The following is a 17,424-nucleotide window of genomic DNA, read 5'->3' on the forward strand; positions in this document are numbered from 1 at the left end:
ACAAAATTTGTGTGTTATAATTGAGTTTGTTGAGTTATATTAGGAGTCTATTATGTTAATTAATTCACTTTTCGTTTAAAAACAGTTGTAATCCCTTGTTTCACGCAGTGAATACAGTCGAATACAATAATCTGTCCAGCTGTAATTCCATGTTTCACGCCGTGAATACAGTCTAATACACTCGAATACAAAAATTTGTCTATCTGTAATCCCCTTTTCATGCCTAGAAACGCTACTGTATTCATGAATACAGTAGCTTAAATACATCGAATACACTCTAAAAAAATTAAAAATATAGCTATATGAAGTAATATAGTAAATAATAGTTACAAATAGCTAATAACCACTAAAACATAATGATTTAGGAAAGTTTCTCTTTCTTTATCTATTTGCTACACAATGTATCACAAATTACTGTCTTTTCGCTTTTTGGTTTGTTTTTCCCCTCATGAACCTTTACTAATTGAAAATACATGTTTTTAACGCGATGACGGTCCCTTATTTTAACAAAATATATGATGCTTCTTTTTTGTTTCTTTCTTGTCTCGGGAAAATTAGATTTTAAGTTTACTTATTATTATTAAAAGGTGTGGCAGATCTGATTTATATTTCACTTAAATCTATATAAAGTTGGACAAGAAAAGAGAAATAGAAAAAGTTCCTATATAGTTTGATGAAAGTTTTTTAGTGGGGTGTGGGAGAGATTTGTGGGGGGCCGGAACCCAATTGTGGTTCTTTTGGATTCAAAATAAATAAATAGGTGAAAAAAAAAGATGACATTTTTATATATAGTGCCAAAATATTTGGTGCTATACATTAACGTTAACTGTGCCGTTAATGTATAGTGCCCAGTATTTTGGCACTATATTGAAAAAGCTGACACGCCCAGGTATAGCGCCAAAATACTCGGCGCTATACCCCTTTTTAAAAATCGAACCGTCTTCTTCATCGTCGTTCTGGTTCTTCTTCCTCAATATTTACTTCTTCTTCTTCTTGGTCCCCCACTCCCATAACCGCTGCCCCACTATTTTAAATTTTTTTTTTTGGGTCCCCCCGTCACATAAAAAGTGAACTAAGCTAAAATACTACACATTACTACGCTACAAGGCTCTAAATTTTACTACGCTAAAAGGGTCTACGTTTTAATACGCTAAAAAGGTCTAGATTTTACTACACTAAAAAATAATCTAAACTAAACATAAACAACAAATAAATTTAATTGCAAATAAAACACAAAACGGCATGAAAACAGATATATATAAATCGGGATATTAACAGACAAATTTATTTGACAAATTTATATTTTTTTTTATAAAACACTAATATTAAATCCGGATAAATTTAACAAGCTAGTTTCTGGAAAAAAAGCACAAACCGAAATAGAACACATACAAATCAAATAATATGCATTATTATAAAAGTTTCAACTTAAAATAAACTGAAATACCTCGATTTAGAATTTTCGGAAAGTAAATAGATTGAAATTTTGACTCCGAAAGTGTGAATCAACAATAATACGAAGCTCTACTCGAATGTGGGACCTATGTTCTTCACCTTTTATGTGACAGGGGGACCCAGATTTTTTTTTTAAAATAGTGGGGCAACGGGTATGGGAGTGGGGGACCAAGAAGAAGAAGGAGTAAAATATTGAGGAAGAAGAACCAGAACGACGATGAAGAAGACAGTTCGATTTTTAAAAAGGGGTAGCGCCAAGTATTTTGGCGCTATACTTGGGCGTGTCAGCTTTTTCAGTATAGTGCCAAAATACTGGGCGCTATACATTAACGACACAGTTACTGTTAATGTATAGTGCCAAGTATTTTGGTACTATATATTTAAAAATGCCATTTTTTTCACCTATTTATATATTTTGAGTTCAAAAGAACCACAATTGGGTTCCGACTCCAGATTTGTGGTATTACAGGTGTGGAGTGTAAAGTCCCTATCGTTATCCATTTAAATGCCAAATATGCCAAAGAAAACGAGGCACATGTTCAAGATGTTGATATTTGTCCATTCCATCCTATTTTCTCATTTGTCCAAACAAATTAGAATCCTCTCTTTGTTTGACAAGACACGAATTAAAAAGAAACGAAAAATTTAAAACTTGTGCTCTTAAAATATCTAATATTCGTGTAATTATAAAAATATGCGATTAAAATAAAATTCAAAATTCATTTTTTTTTAAAATTATAGCATAGTGCTATTATTTTTGGAACACACTGAATCAGATTAACGCAAGCCCTAAAAATCAGCAGGACATGAATTTTGCTACTTTGTTATAGGCTTCCTTGACTCGTTGGGTTCCAAGAATCCAAAAAATACAAGCTTCTCGAGGCCGGATCAAAAAGTTTTATTTGTAGAGTAAATTAAAGAAACATATGAACTATTGTTCTTGCAACAAAAATATTGAACGATTGATTAGTTGTATTTATTTTATGTTTTAGTGTGAATTATTAATGAAATCCACTATTAGGAAAATTAAAAATACACTAATAAATAATTTCAAGAACCTACAGTTGGTGAATTTTCCCAATTAGATGAAATAATTTCATATCTAAACCAAGCAAAATACAATCAAGCGTTATCGCATAAGATAATAAATACATTAATAAATTACCCTACTTTAGGGAGGTTAGAATATAGGATTTTGATAATCTTGACACCTAGACATTACCACTTTAGCAAACTGTTGTTGACATGTTAAATTGATTGGTTTTTATTTAACGTGTACTCAATTCCATTAATTGATAGGTTGATGGCTATTAAATTAGTGGTTGGAGGGCGTACTTTGAATATTATTAGCGCTTACTGATATTAGGCCAAAACGGTATACTCTTAGCATATTACTCGCTCTATATTTTGTTGGATTAGTGATTTATTGTGCGGTATTTGAGCTAAATTGTGTTGTTTTATGTGTAGGAACATCAGAAGAAATAGTCGAATGAAAGTTGCACAAAAAGAGGACAAAAATGCAAGAAAGAAGCGCAAAAACACCAAGTACCCAAGCCATGTTACAGACCAAGCTTCGCGAGGTCTATAGCCAGGTTGACAGCGCTACAGACCAAGCTTCGTGAGGTTTATAGTCAGGTTGACCGCGCTACAGACCAGGCTTCACGAGGTCTATAGCCAGCTTGACTGCGCTACAGACCAGGTTTCGCGAGGTCTATAGCCCGGTAATTAAAAGTCGCGGGGTTAAGAGACTCTAACCCGGATTTGGACTCAAGGACTTCAACCCTAGGCTATAAATACTCCCTAAACATGTCTGAACGGGAGAGAGTAACCAAATGAGACGTTTTTGGAGATGGGATTTCGACCTAAGGAGGTAAGAACACATCAAGAGTAACACAAAGAATTCTTCTATGAATTATTCACTTCCTTCTTCCTATTTTTATTATTGGTTATAAATTCTAGTTTTGTAGTTTTGTAATTATGAATAGCCAATTTGTTATCTGGAGCTTTGATAGAACCTTTTGTAGGATAAATTCTTGTTATGTTTTTATAAAATTGAGTCGTTGTATTTCTCTACTTGTTCAACTACGTATTTATTATTGTTGATTGAATGACTATCAATTAACTGTGCCTATTTAGTGTGTATATTGCTAGAGAGAGAGAGAGTACGCATTTAGGTAGTTGTTGAACAACATCACTCCTAATGTATGTGAGAGATCAATACGGAGGGTTAAAGGTGGGATTAGAGATAACAAAACCTTAATGCGATCGTAGTGAGCGGTGAATTAGTGCCAGCTAGCATAGTTCGAGAGAATACGTTTAATAAATTGTGGTAGTTGCTCGAGAGAGAGCTACGACACCCAAAGTACTCACGATCGGTAGAGAATAGATAGGCAAATTACAGAAGATGTAGCGAGAAAGATTCCGACAATTGGGAAAATTATAACTCTAAACCTCCTTAGTCCTGTCTCAAATTTCATCATTGTTAGTTGATAATTTTATTGATTTATAATAGTTGTTCGTTAATTAGTTAGAAATACACATTATAGTCTTTATAATTAGGAAATTATTTGGACTTATGTTTCTTAGCAATATTGAACAATTGTAGCTAAGCCTTAATTCTCTGTGGGATTCGACTCCGGACTTATAAATCAGATTATATTTGCAATGACCGCTTAGTCCTTTTTATAAGGTATAATTGGGCGTGATCACTTACGCACCCCAAGTAGGCCTGGATGAGGAGGTTAAAAGGCGTTTTGGGGGAAGGTTTGGATGAAGTTGTGCGTGGTACTCCGCGCACTAAAAGGATATTCATATGAGGAGATTTTAATGGGCATATTGGGAGGCCTGTTGGGGGCTATGATGAGGTGCATAACGCCTTTGGTTATGGGGTCAGAAACAGAGGAGGTACTTCGTTGTTGGATTTCACTAAGGCGTTTGATTTGGTGATAACAAACTCGAGTTTTCAAAAGAGGGATAATCAGTTGGTTACCTTAAAGAGCACGACGGCCAAGACATAAATCGACTATCTCTTTCTCAGGAGGTGTGATGAAGGTATGTGTACTAATTGTAAGGTTATCCTGAGTGAGAACCTCGCGACCCAGCATAGGCTTTTAGGGATGGACTTAGACATCATGTTGAGGAGGAAGAAGAGGGTTGGGCGCGGTCAACCGAAGATCAGGTGGAGAGCTCTGACTAAGGACAAGGCTTAGGAGTTGCAGGAGAAGTTGTTGGTTGTAGGGGCTTGGAGTAGTGGGGACACGAGTATTATGTGGATGAGGACGCGGGCTGCATTATGAAGGTTGCGAGAGAGGTGTTAGGGGTCTCAAAAGGTTACGCTAGAGGCCACAAAGGTGAATGGTGGTAGAATGATGAGGTCCAAAGGAAAGTAGAAGCTAAGAAAGCAGCATAGTTGAAGTTAGTAGAGAGCAAAGACGAAGAGGAGAAGAGGACCATCAGAGAAGGGTATAAGAAGGCTAAGAAGGAGGTGAAGGCTAAGAAGGAGGTGAAGGCTGAAGCTGGCGGTCATAGAGGCTAAGACTGCAGTGTTTGTTCGTTTGTAGGAAGAATTGGGGGACAAAAGCGGGGGCATAAAGTTGTTCCAGCTGTCTAAGGCGAGGGAGATGAAGGCTCGTGATCTGGACCAAGTGAGGTGCATCAAAGAAGAGGACGAAAAAGTTTTAATAGAGGTGGCACAGATCAAGCGAAGGTGGCAGACTTACTTCCATGAACTCCTAAATGAAGAGGGGGTTAGGACCATTGTGCTGGGAGATTTGGAGCACTCCGGGAATCATTATGATTTTAGGTACTGTAGGCGCTTTAGTTTCAAGGAGGTTGCTAGGACGGTACGTAAGATGAGTAGAGACAGAACGACCAGCCAGATGAGATCCCAATTGATTTCTGAAGGTATGCGGGTATGATTGGTTTGTAGTGGCTAACTGGGCTATTTAGTGCTATTTTTAGGGCGAAAAAGATGTCTGAGGAGTGGAGATAGAGTATGATGACCCCGTTGTACAAGAATAAAGTGATACCCAAAATTGCTTTATAGGGGTATCAAGTTGCTTAGTCACACTATGAAAGTTTGGGAGGGAGTGGTAGAAGCGAGGGTTAGAAGGACATTCTATTTTCGAGAACCAATTCGGTTTCATGCCGGGACGTTCAACTACGAAAGTCATCCATCTTATTAGGAGGTTGGTGGAACAGTACAGGTATAGGAATAAAGATTTGCATATAGTGTTTATTGACCTAGAGAAAGCGTATGACAAGGTCCCTATGGAGGTCCTTTGGAGATGCTTGGAGGCTAGAGGTATTCATGTTGCATACATTAGAGTGATTAAGAACTGTATGATGGAGCTAAAACTCAGTAGAGGACAGTGGGAGGAGACTCGGAACATTTTTCAATTCGGATGGGGTTACACCAAGGATCTGCGCTCAACTCATTCTTATTTACTTTGGTGATAGATACATTGACGCGTCATATTCAATGGAGGTACCACGGTATATGTTATTCGCTGACGAGATAATACTGATTGATGAGATGCTAGGTGGTGTCAACGAAAAGTTGGAGGTTTGGAGACAGACCTTAGAGTCTAAGGGTTTCAAGTTGAACAGGACGAAGACGGAGTATCTAGAGTGCAAGTTCAGCTTAGTGACGGGGGGAGCAGATATAGACACGAGGCTTGATTCACAAGTCATCCCCAAGAGAGGACTTGTGATGAAAAACAATTTTTTTTTTCTAGGACAAGGACCTTTTATGTTGTTTATTTTCATAAAGAGGCACAGATTAAGCCAGATAAATGTGTTGTATTTTATGTTAAAAATCTATCGGCACTTACTATTTACATAAAATCTAGTTGCACAGTAGATGTTTGAACATAAATATTATCACTTAATCTTAATTAGGTAATATATATTCTTATCTGATTAAATTACTTAATCATGGTAATATAGGCAGATTTGAGGCTAATACCGAATGCGAGTGAGTATTTTACATAACCTCATTCAAAAGTTCAAATAAAAAACACACTATCAATGGTATTAGTTAAGCTTCAAAAATACTACTATATCACATGCTAATTCTGTTGTTTATTATGAGCAAGCACGTAAAAATCATTTTTAATTGATAAAGTTGTGATTCTTGGTCAGACAATTTTTATTTTTATTTTGCTTTATTACATGTCACATTACGAACTACCTCTATTAAAAATATATATTAATTAGGAGGAAGACACTTTAATATATTTAAATATATCGTAACAATGACATTTTAAAGGTTTTATCATTTTTTTTAATTGCGTGACATATCGATTCCAGGACAGGAACTTTTTGTTATCTACTTGGAATTTTTTTCTCCTAAGCACTCAGGATTGACAACTAATGAACTTTTACTAGTACTCACTAATCATCCCAAACTTATTGGTGAGTCCAGAACCAAAATGTGATTCTTTTGGACAAGTAGCACCTTAATAAGTGTAAAAAAAAAGATGACATTTTTATATATAGCATCCAAATACTGGGCGCTATACATTAACGTTAATTGTGTCGTTAATATATAAAAAACTGACACTAACAGGTATAGCGCCCAAAAATCCGGCGCTATACATAAAACTTTATGTATAGCGTCCAGTATTTGGGAGCTATATACCTTTTTCGTGGACCCACCAATAATTCCTGACTTCAATAATTCAAAAGCGTATAGTGCCCACTTTTTGGGCGCTATATATATAAAAAAAATTCAACCTAGAATTTCCTATATAAAGAGGTTAGGATTGTATAGAAATTCATTCAGACTAGCCATTTCCTATATAAAGAGGTTAGGATTGTATAGAAATTCATTCAAAAGGTGTATAGCGTAGAAATTTCCCGGCTAGCCATTTTCATACTCTTGTTGAAACGTTTATTGTTGTTAAATTCTCCAGCATTTTTTCATTATGTCTGAAGAGCGTAGAATAAGAGTTTCATTATATTGAGGGGATGAGGTTGTGATGGAGAATAACTCTGTGGGCTATAGTTTCCCTGCTCAGTGTCATGTTAAATTGCCACTTACAGTGGAATACGATAAGTTGATATCGATGTTATGCAAAAAAATGAGTGTGAGAAAACGTTCCGTGATACTTAAAATAACCAGAAGATATTCGTATTCCGTCACTCCGCAAGGGGTTGCTTTTTACTCGGAGTTTAACATCGACGATGATGAAACTTTGAGTGATTTTCTGAGGACTCCGGATGAATGCCGGTAATTTCTTGTAATCACAATGTTGGAGATGTACGTGAAGGTCGAAGACCTTCCAAAAAACGAGGTTGTGCGTAGTAGAGATAACCCTCAGTCATCGGGTGGTTATTCTGGAGCAGTTTTTGCCGGACAGGTTCCGGATGAAAGAGTTTTCCTTGATTTAAACTTATTACTGCCGGCGAATGAGCAGCGAGAAAATAATTTATACCATGCTTTCCATAATTCACAAGACGAGTGGTAAACTTCAATTTTCATTTGTGTTAACTATGTATATTTTTGGTGTATTGAATTTGTATTAACGCTCATATATTTAATAGGGGGTACCGACCGGATATGAATTTTACAAGTGGCCCACCCGGTAGTCATCACCTAATTGAAAACGTCCATCATGGAATTTTATCACATTACGACTTGTAAGTGAAGTGAGATAGCCATATGGAAAGCATTTATTAATTCAGTAGCTTATATTTTTGTTGGTTGTGCAGTGAAAACAAGCAAGTTGAACCATCCGTACTCACTCAATTTCCCGAAAACGACGTATTACATCGGGATCTGGCAGATGCATAGAGTAAGGAACAGAACAGTGATTACGATAACAATGCCGATGAATACGGAGACGAGACACCCTTTTCTCGTGAGGATGGTGATGAGCAGGATGAGGAGGAAGGACCTGATTTGAAGAGAGACCCCTTAGACGAAGAGTGTACGAGTTCGAAGTGCCGTTTCATTCAAGGGAGATTCCTTACATTGATAACTTGCCAACAATGCCGAATGTGGAAGCTCTCACAAGGGATTTTGATGAAATCCGGACAGCAATATGGGATGAGTCTAGACCAACGGTGCTTGCAAAGGGGATGCTTTTTCCTGATAAAGCGCGCGTAAGTAGGGCTTCTAAAATGCACAACGTAAAAGAGTGTCGTGAGATGCAGGTATGGGAGTCAAGTCCGATGGTATACAAGGCTGTTTTCCGCAGGTGGTTTTGGCCATGTAATTGGATGTTACGTGCGACCAAGAAGAAGACAGGTATGCGAAAAGTGGGTAAATACATTCCCACCCACACATGCGAAATGGACACATTCAACGAGAATCACTTCAACTTGGATATTGACTTGATTTCTCTTGTACTTATTCCGCACCTCGAAGCGTCCATAAGGTATAAAATCAAAGAGTGCATTACATCAGTCCACCAGGAATATGGCCATACCATTACGAAAAGAAAGGCATTTCTCGGGCGCAAACGAGCGTTTGAAATTGTCTACGGTAATTGGGATAAGTCATTTGCATCTCTGCCAAAGTACATGGCCACACTGCAACACTTTAACCCCGGGACAGTTGTTGAATGGAAGCTTGAGCGGAGTCCGGGAACACTAGAATACATATTCAATTACGTGTTCTGGGCGTTTAAGCCAGCAATTGATGGTTTTTCGCATTGCCGGTCTGTAATATCCATAGACGGAACTCATGTCTATGGAAAGTACGATATCAAGCTATTGATAGCCGTGGCAGTGGATGCTAATGGACAGATATTTCCTCTAGCTTTTGCTGTTTGTGCCAATGAAAGCACAAAGACGTGGATGCTGTTTTTGAACCACCTGAAAGAGCACGTTGTCAAACAGCGTTCAGGTATTTGTCTAATATCTGATCGGCACGGTGGTATATTAAGTTCTGTGGAGAACTTGCCTGCATGGCAAGAACCTTATGCATACCACCGTTACTGTGTGAGGCACTTTAAGGCCAATTTCCAGAAGGCACATCCCAACAAGGATCTACATGATTTGATGTGGATGGAAGCAACAGACCACCACCAACATAAATTCCGGAGGCATATGGATTCTATCAGGCAAGAAGACGAGGCAGCCTATTGTTGGTTAATGCGACATCACCCGGAAAAGTGGACTTTGCATGCGGATGGTGGCAGATGATGGGGAATTCTTGCTACAAACGTGTCAGAGTCCTTCAACGGGTTATTGAAGTCGGCAAGAGGATTGCCCGTCACAGCCATGGTGCGGATGTCGTTCAAGCAGATGGCGGAAAGATTTGTTGAATGGTCTGCAGTCCAACGAAATTGATGGAAAGGGGTGTTGAATTTATGCCAGTGCCGATGCAGAGATTTGAGAAATACAGACGGCGAGCACATTGGCATTTATTTTTGCAGTATGATAACGAAAGAGGTGTTTTTGAAGTTCGCACCGCTATCCATAATAATCGGGGACATGCCATATAAAATCTCAGCGTCCTGGAGTGTGATGGTGGCCTCGCCGATGGGCAGATGGAAAGTGTGCGTCTCTGGTCGCCACCGCTCAATCAAGGTCGTGATCAAAAGCCCAATCTAGTTGTATCTGGCCAATCCTAATAATCCTATATAATCCCATCTCCTCCAGGTAATGGACCACGCGTGGATGTAGAACTCTATGACTCAAAAACTCCCACAATAGATCCACTCTCCTGACCCGGAAAGTCTGTGTAAGCAACTGTCCGTCCCATATATACTCGGATCTATGTTAGGGCTGTAGGGCTAATAGATCCAACATCCGAGGGCCGGGATGTATAGTCGCGTCTATGTCGTCAACTGTAAATTAAAACAACATTAATTGTATTTTATTATGTATATTAAATATTAATTTTTTGAGATACACAATTTTTAGCGTTATACAAAAATTATACTTATGGGTTCCAGGCTCGATATTTGAATCCCAGTAGCACCAAACTATCATTAATAATTATGTGTTTGTTTTATAATTTAAATTCATATTTTTTAATAACTTAATTGTACAAATTATATATATACCTATGAGTTCCGGGCTCGATATTTTGAGGCCTAGTGGCACCAAACTATCATTAATAATTATGTGTTTGTTTTATAATTTAAATTCATATTTTTAATAACCTAATTGTACAAATTATATATATATATATACCCATGGGTTCCGGGCTCGATATTTTGAGGCCCAATGGCACCAAACTATCATTAATAATTATGTGTTTGTTTTATAATTTAAATTCATATTTTTTAATAACTTAATTGTACAAATTATATATATATATATATATATATATATATATATATATATACACCTATGGGTTCCGGGCTCGATATTTTAAGGCTCAGTGGCACCAAATTAACATTAGTAATTATGTGTGTTGATACAATTATTAACTTAATTGTACAAAGTTTGCATTTTCAACTACCAATATAAGAAACTTAAACAAAAGGAATTCTAAGCTAAAATACTACACATTATTACGCTACAAGGCTCTAAATTTTACTACGCTAAAAGGATCTACATTTTACTACGCGAAAAAGGTCTAGATTTTACTACGCTAAAAAAAATCTAAACTAAACATAAACAACAAATAAATTTAATTGCAAATAAAACACAAAACGGCATGAAAACACATATATATAAATCAGGATATTAACAAACAAATTTATTGGACAAATATATATTTTTTTATAAAACACTAATATTAAATTCGGTTAAATTTAACATACTAGTTTCGAAAAAAAAAAACACAAACCGAAATAGAACACATACAAATCAAATAATATGCATTATTATAAAAGTTTCAACTTAAAATAAACCGAAATACCTCGATTTAGAATTTTCGGAAAGCAAATAGATTGAAATTTTGACTCCGGAAGTGTGAATCAACAATAATACGAAGCTCTATTCGAATGTGGGACCTACGTTCTTCACCTTTTATGTGACGAGGGACCCAAATTTTTTTTTTTTTAAGATGGTGGGGCAGCGAGTATGAGAGTGGGGCACCAAGAAGAAGAATATGTAAAATATTGAGGAAGAAGAAGCAGAATCGTCGTCTTGAGGAAGACGACTCGATTTTTAAAAAATATGTATAGCGCCGGGTTTTTGGGCGCTATACCTGTTAGTGTCAGCTTTTTATATATAGCGCCCAAATACTGAGCGCTATACATTAACGACACAGTTAACGTTAATGTATAGCGCCCAGTATTTGGGCGCTATATATAAAAATGTCATCTTTTTTTTTACACCTATTAAGATGTTGCTTGTCCAAAAGAACAACATTTTGGTTCCGAACTCCCTATTGGTTTCTAGCACGATGAAAAGCTTTGATATCACTTTTCAGTATTCTTTATAAACTTTTTATGAATTTATAATGGTGAAAATCTACTTTCTCACTTTTTTGCTAAGGATTCGCTAGTGAAGCTTTTGAGGAAAAGATATTGTTTTGATAATATTTTAATTATTATTACTATGTTACAAAGAATCAGAAGCGTATTCCGAACATGATTTAATTTCCAAAGACGAGAGACAAAAAGTGAAGTGGTCACAGTTGTAATCTCTTCACTAGCAAGCTTCTCCCGGTCCATTTCTAACTTGTTGTCTCTTTTTTTTTTTTTTTTTTTTTTTTGCAATAGCGTTGTTCGGATTATTGTCACGATCCCAAAACCGATATGGTGGTGATGACGCCTATCGTGAAACTAGACCAGCCAACACAACTCCCGAATTAACTATTTAATCAATAACAGTCATTTTTAAGCCTTTAATTAATCAAATATCTCATAATGTAAGTCTAAATAAACAGTGCAGAATAAATACACAAGCCCGACATCATGGTGTCACAAGCAGATACTAAGGTCTGAATACAACGAAGAGTCTAAAAATATACTAAAAACAATCTAAGGAAGATAAGAGGGAGAAGAGCAAGGCTGCGAACGTCGCCAACTACCTTGCTAACTCCGATGATTCTGCCACTGAGCAATCAACACCTGCTACCGGATTCAAAAATACCTGAATCTGCATACAAGGTGCAGGAAGTAATGTGAATACACCAACTCAGTAAGAAATAAAAGTAAATGAAAGCTGAGCAGTAAGAAAACACGTAAACCACGTCATAACGCTACAGCAAATGCAGTACATCTCCAAAACAGTACAGAAATCATTTACTTCATAAATCAAGCTCAGTTTCAGTAAAAAAAACCTTTTAAAACAACTTTTAATAGTTTCAAACGAGTGATTAAAACAATGAGTAAAAATGATAGAACGTAAACAGCCCCTCGGGCAAAACATGTACCATAAACCGCCCTCGGGCATAATATCAACAGAAAGCCCCTCGGGCTACCTCACAATCACTCGCAATAAGCCCCTCGGGCATACCATGAATCAAGAACTGCCCCTCGGGCAAAACATGGATCAAGAACATCCCCTCGGACAACAATATGAAACAACAACAACCCCTCGGGCTACATCATATCACTCACACTGGGTACCCGCGCTCAATGGGGGTGTACAGACTCCTAGAGGGGCTCGTCCAAGCGCAATAACAAGTCATCTCGTGGCATAATCAAACAGGCCCTCGGCCTCATAATAAGCCACCTCATGGCATAACAAATCAGGCCCTCGGCCTCAAAATCATGAATCAGTACACACTGCTGCGGCGCGCATCCCGATCTCATAATATCCTCACAACACAGGCCCTCGACCTCACTTAGTCAGAAATCTCTCAAGCCACTCGGGCACAGTAAAACATGATGCTCAACCCAAAATATCATTTAAAATGTCAAAACAGAGTAAATACGGTTGAGTTATGAAAACAGTAGTATACAACATGATTGAGTACAAATATGAAGTCAAAACAGTGAGGAATAGTAGTAAAAATCCCTTAAGGGTCCAAAACAGTTGGCACGAGGCCCAAATATGGCATTCAGCCCAAAACATGATAATACTTTCCAAAACACAATAATATCGAATGGCTTTCAATCAAATATGCAGTTTAACAGTCATACGGGACGGACTAAGTCACAATCCCCAACGGTGCATGACCCCACGCTCGTCATCTAGCGTGCGCGTCACCTCAAAGCAGCACAATGATGTAAAATCTGGGGTTTCATACCCTCCGGACAAACATTTACAATCATTACTGACCTCAATCCGGTCCAAACTCTAGCCCGCGATGCTTTTACCTCTCGACTCGGCCTCCGAATGCTCCAAATCTAACCAAAAACAGGTTCATACCATCAAAATATTCCAAGGGAACAAAGCCCACTCGAAAATAACCAATTTACACCAGGAGCCCCGAATTTGGCCAAACCTGACCCCCAGGCCCACGTCTCGAAAATTCGATAAAAACCACAAAACTAGAATCCTTATTCTCTCACGAGTCTACCCATAACAAATTCATCAAAATACGACCTCAATTGCCCATTCAAATCCCCAAAAGAATTCTCAAACTTTTCTTCCATTTTTCCCAATTTCCACTTTAATTTCTCAAATTAAATGATGAAATTCAAGACTAAATCATGGAATTAAACCAAATATGAATGAAGAATACTTACCACAATTATTCCACTGAAAATATCCTCAAATTTCACCTTCTCCCGAGCTCTCTAATGGTTTTTTCTGATATTGGACTTAAACCCTCGATTTTTAAAATATAATCTGACTGCCCAGATATTTTCTTCATCGCGAACGCGGCAGCACCCTCGCGTTCGCGAAGCACAAAGCTTCTCTGACCAAAATTCTCTCCTTCGCGAACGCGAGGGCCCACCTGCGAGCGCGAAGACCACACAGCTCGACCCTACGTGAACGCGATATCCTGGTCACGAACGCGTAACTTGATCTTCTGAACCTTCGCGGACACGGGACCTGCATCGCGAACGCGAAGAACAGACCTGCAGCCTCACTCAACAACCCTTAGCGAACGCGAGGCCCTATCTCGAACGCGAAGACCACACAACTCGACCTTACGCGAACGCAATATCCTGGTCACGAACGCGTAACTTGATCACCTGAACCTTCGCGAATGCGGGACCTGCATCACGAACGCGAAGAACAGACCTGCAACCTCACTCAACAATCCTTAGCGAACGCGAGGGCCTATCGCGAACGCGAAGAAGAGTTTTCTGCAACAAAAAACACCAACAAATCTGCCAAGTCCAAAGTTCAAAAATTGATATGTTAACCACCTGAAACACACCTGAGGACCTCGGGACCTCAACCAAATATGCCAACACATCCCATAACCTCATTCAAACTTGTTCCAACCTTCGGAACGCTAAAAACAACATCAAAACATCAAATCACCCTCGGATTCAAGCCTAAGAATTTCAAAACTTCTAAATTCTGCTTTTGATCAAAAAGTCTATCAAACCTCGTCCGAATGACCTGAAATTTTACACACACATCACAAATGGCACAACAGACGTACTCCAATTTTCGAAATTTTATTCTGACCCTAATATCAAAATTTTCACTACCAACCGAAAAATGCCAAATTTTCAATTTCGTCAATTCAAGCCTAAACCTTCCACGGATCTCCAAAATACATTCCGATCACGCTCCTAAGTCCCAAATCACCTAACAAAGCTAACCAAATCGTAAAAATTACAATTCGATATCATATAATAATAAGTTAATACTTGGTCAAACCTTTCAAATTTTAAGCTTCAAACTGAGAATTGTTCTTCCAAATTCATTCCGATTACCCTGAAAACCAAAACTGATGATTTACATAAGCCATAATACATCACACGGGGCTAGTCATGCCTGGGAACTGGCGAGCAAAGTGCAAAAGTTCAAAACGATCGGTCGGGTCGTTACAATTATTTCATGTGCACCTCGACTAATTTAACTAATACCTACAATCTCTTATCAATAAAAATGTTGAATAAACCAGTTCATCAACTTAGCTTGTTTCCTTATTTTTCTTTTCAATAGTTCAGAAATCACTATTACTTGGTGCTCATTGATCTAAAATGGGTTTTTTTTGGTGTGTGTGTGTGTGTGGGGGGGGGGGGGGGACGAAAAAGAGAAGGAAAAAAGTGACTTTGACAATGTTATAAAATACCAATATATCTATATGTTATGTTAGCAATATCATTCTTGCATGAAATATCTTAATATTATCCTTTACTTTAGGGGTCGTGTAATTACCGGGATAAGGATATTAATATCGGAATAAAATTTGGATTGTATTTATTCCCATGTTTGATTGTGCTATTAACTAATGCCAATATAATTTTATATTAAAACGATAGTTTACCTATTCGGGGATAGTTAATCTCATGGGATATCAGCCCATAGGATATTTTTGTTTATCCCATAATTAACAATCCCTTAGAATATTATAGTTGGTCATTAGTAAATTTTCTAGTACTTGTCCTTGTCTTTAACGAAAACTATCGCGAACAGATTAATGTGCCAAAATACTTTGAGAAAAGTGCACAAAATTTTCTCATGTACTTGTAACAATGGTGTATATTTAATTTTAGATAGAAGGTCGGTTAGGACCAGTGGCAGACCCAAAATTTTTATCAAGCGGGTTCAAAATGCAAAGAAATAAATATACAAAGAGGTCAACAAAAACTATATATGAATAAAATATATTATTAGAAATGTTCTCTACGAGTTCTCATTTCTTGAAGCGTATTCATAATAGTCTCATCAAAAATGGTGTTAAATATTTTTCTTTCTACATAAGGTACCAAATAACAGCTCATGAATTCGTCATTCATTCAGTTCCGCAATTCACTCTTGATCAACTTCATCGCCGAGAAAGTTCTTTCAACTATAGCAGTGGCAACTGGTAGAAGCAAAGCAAATTTCACAAGGTGAAACAAAATGGATAATTCAAATACTTCTTTGTTTTAACTAGTGTGTCAGAAATATCAACAAGTCCTTGTAGATTTGGAGAACCTTTCATCAACATCACGAACATCAACAATATAAGTTTCAAGTTAATTCTTGAGCGTAACCATTATATTCTCATCAAAATCGCCAGGATACAATTCAGCCATCATCAATATTTTATTTATGTCAAAACTGGAAAATGAATCAACTGGATTTAAGCAAGCTACTCCAACAAGCAAGTTCGTTGTCACCTCATTAAAACGAGCATTGAGTTCTTGAACTTGCCAATCAATAATCTTAAAAAATATATCAACACGATAGTGATGTAAAACAGTATAATCAACAACTTTACGTCGAGATCTTCCAGAGTAAACATAGAAGTCATCAAAGTTTGGTATCAAAATATTATACTTGACACAAAATGTAGACACCTTATCAATAAGTGAATCCCATTTTTCTTCTCTTAGATTTTGCAACTGTTTCTTTTTCACTTAAACAAGTAGAATAGCATTTGCAATATCTTGCTCCTTTTTTTTTGTAAGGACGTATTAAGCTCATTTGTGATCTCCAAAACATCTCTCATTAGGTGCAACATGAAAGTAACCTCAAATGTTTGACAAGTGCTAAGATATCCCTTTGCCTTAGCTCTTTCTTCTAAATTCCGGGCATCAACAATGATAGTATCAAGAACATCAATAATTGAGCCAAACATAGAAATAAAGTTCTTAAAAGATTTGTAGTGTGAACTCCAACGAGTATCGACAACTCTGGCAAGACCAAGTTCTTGATTCAAACCCCTACCAGTTTCAAGTTCACCCATGTCTAATGCCTCTTGAACTTTTTCTGCTTGAGATTCTCGAAGATCATCCATATGTTTAAAAGAGCCTCCCACTATATTCAATACATTAGAAACGAACAATACAACTTCTCCCACTTCAAGACACTTTTTAGATACCGCCAATAAGAGTCAATGGAAGTTGGTGTGCAAAATAATGAATGGAATAAACGGATTTACTTTCTTATTGAATCAAAGTTTTGAGGCCGTGTAAATCCTCTTGCATGTTGCTTGCTCCATCATAACATTGTCCACACACATAAGATAAACTTAAAGAATGTTGAGCAAGGTAATCA

At 37.3% G+C, this 17,424-nt stretch overlaps 1 protein-coding gene across 1 annotated transcript; it reads right to left on the bottom strand.

Annotated features, from left to right (window-relative positions):
- Positions 1–16,400: 16,400 nt before the first annotated feature.
- On the bottom strand, positions 16,401–17,164 carry LOC107800992 (uncharacterized). Its single transcript, XM_016624256.1, has 2 exons — positions 16,898–17,164; positions 16,401–16,769 (listed from the first exon to the last, which is right to left on the bottom strand). The coding sequence occupies exons 1-2, from the start codon at positions 17,162–17,164 to the stop codon at positions 16,401–16,403; spliced, it is 636 nt and encodes a 211-aa protein (XP_016479742.1).
- Positions 17,165–17,424: the final 260 nt, after the last annotated feature.

Source organism: Nicotiana tabacum, chromosome 10 (assembly GCF_000715075.1).
Source record: "Nicotiana tabacum cultivar K326 chromosome 10, ASM71507v2, whole genome shotgun sequence".
Lineage (NCBI taxonomy): Eukaryota > Viridiplantae > Streptophyta > Magnoliopsida > Solanales > Solanaceae > Nicotiana > Nicotiana tabacum.

Excerpts from the sequence above, each read along its gene's own strand:
- LOC107800992 (XM_016624256.1), bottom strand. The coding sequence starts at position 17,164 with ATGGATGATCTTCGAGAATCTCAAGCAGAAAAAGTTCAAGAGGCATTA. Across the intron at positions 16,770-16,897 it reads GCACTTGTCAAACATTTGAG|TTGCAAAATCTAAGAGAAGA; the intron begins GTTACTTTCATG and ends AAAAAGAAACAG.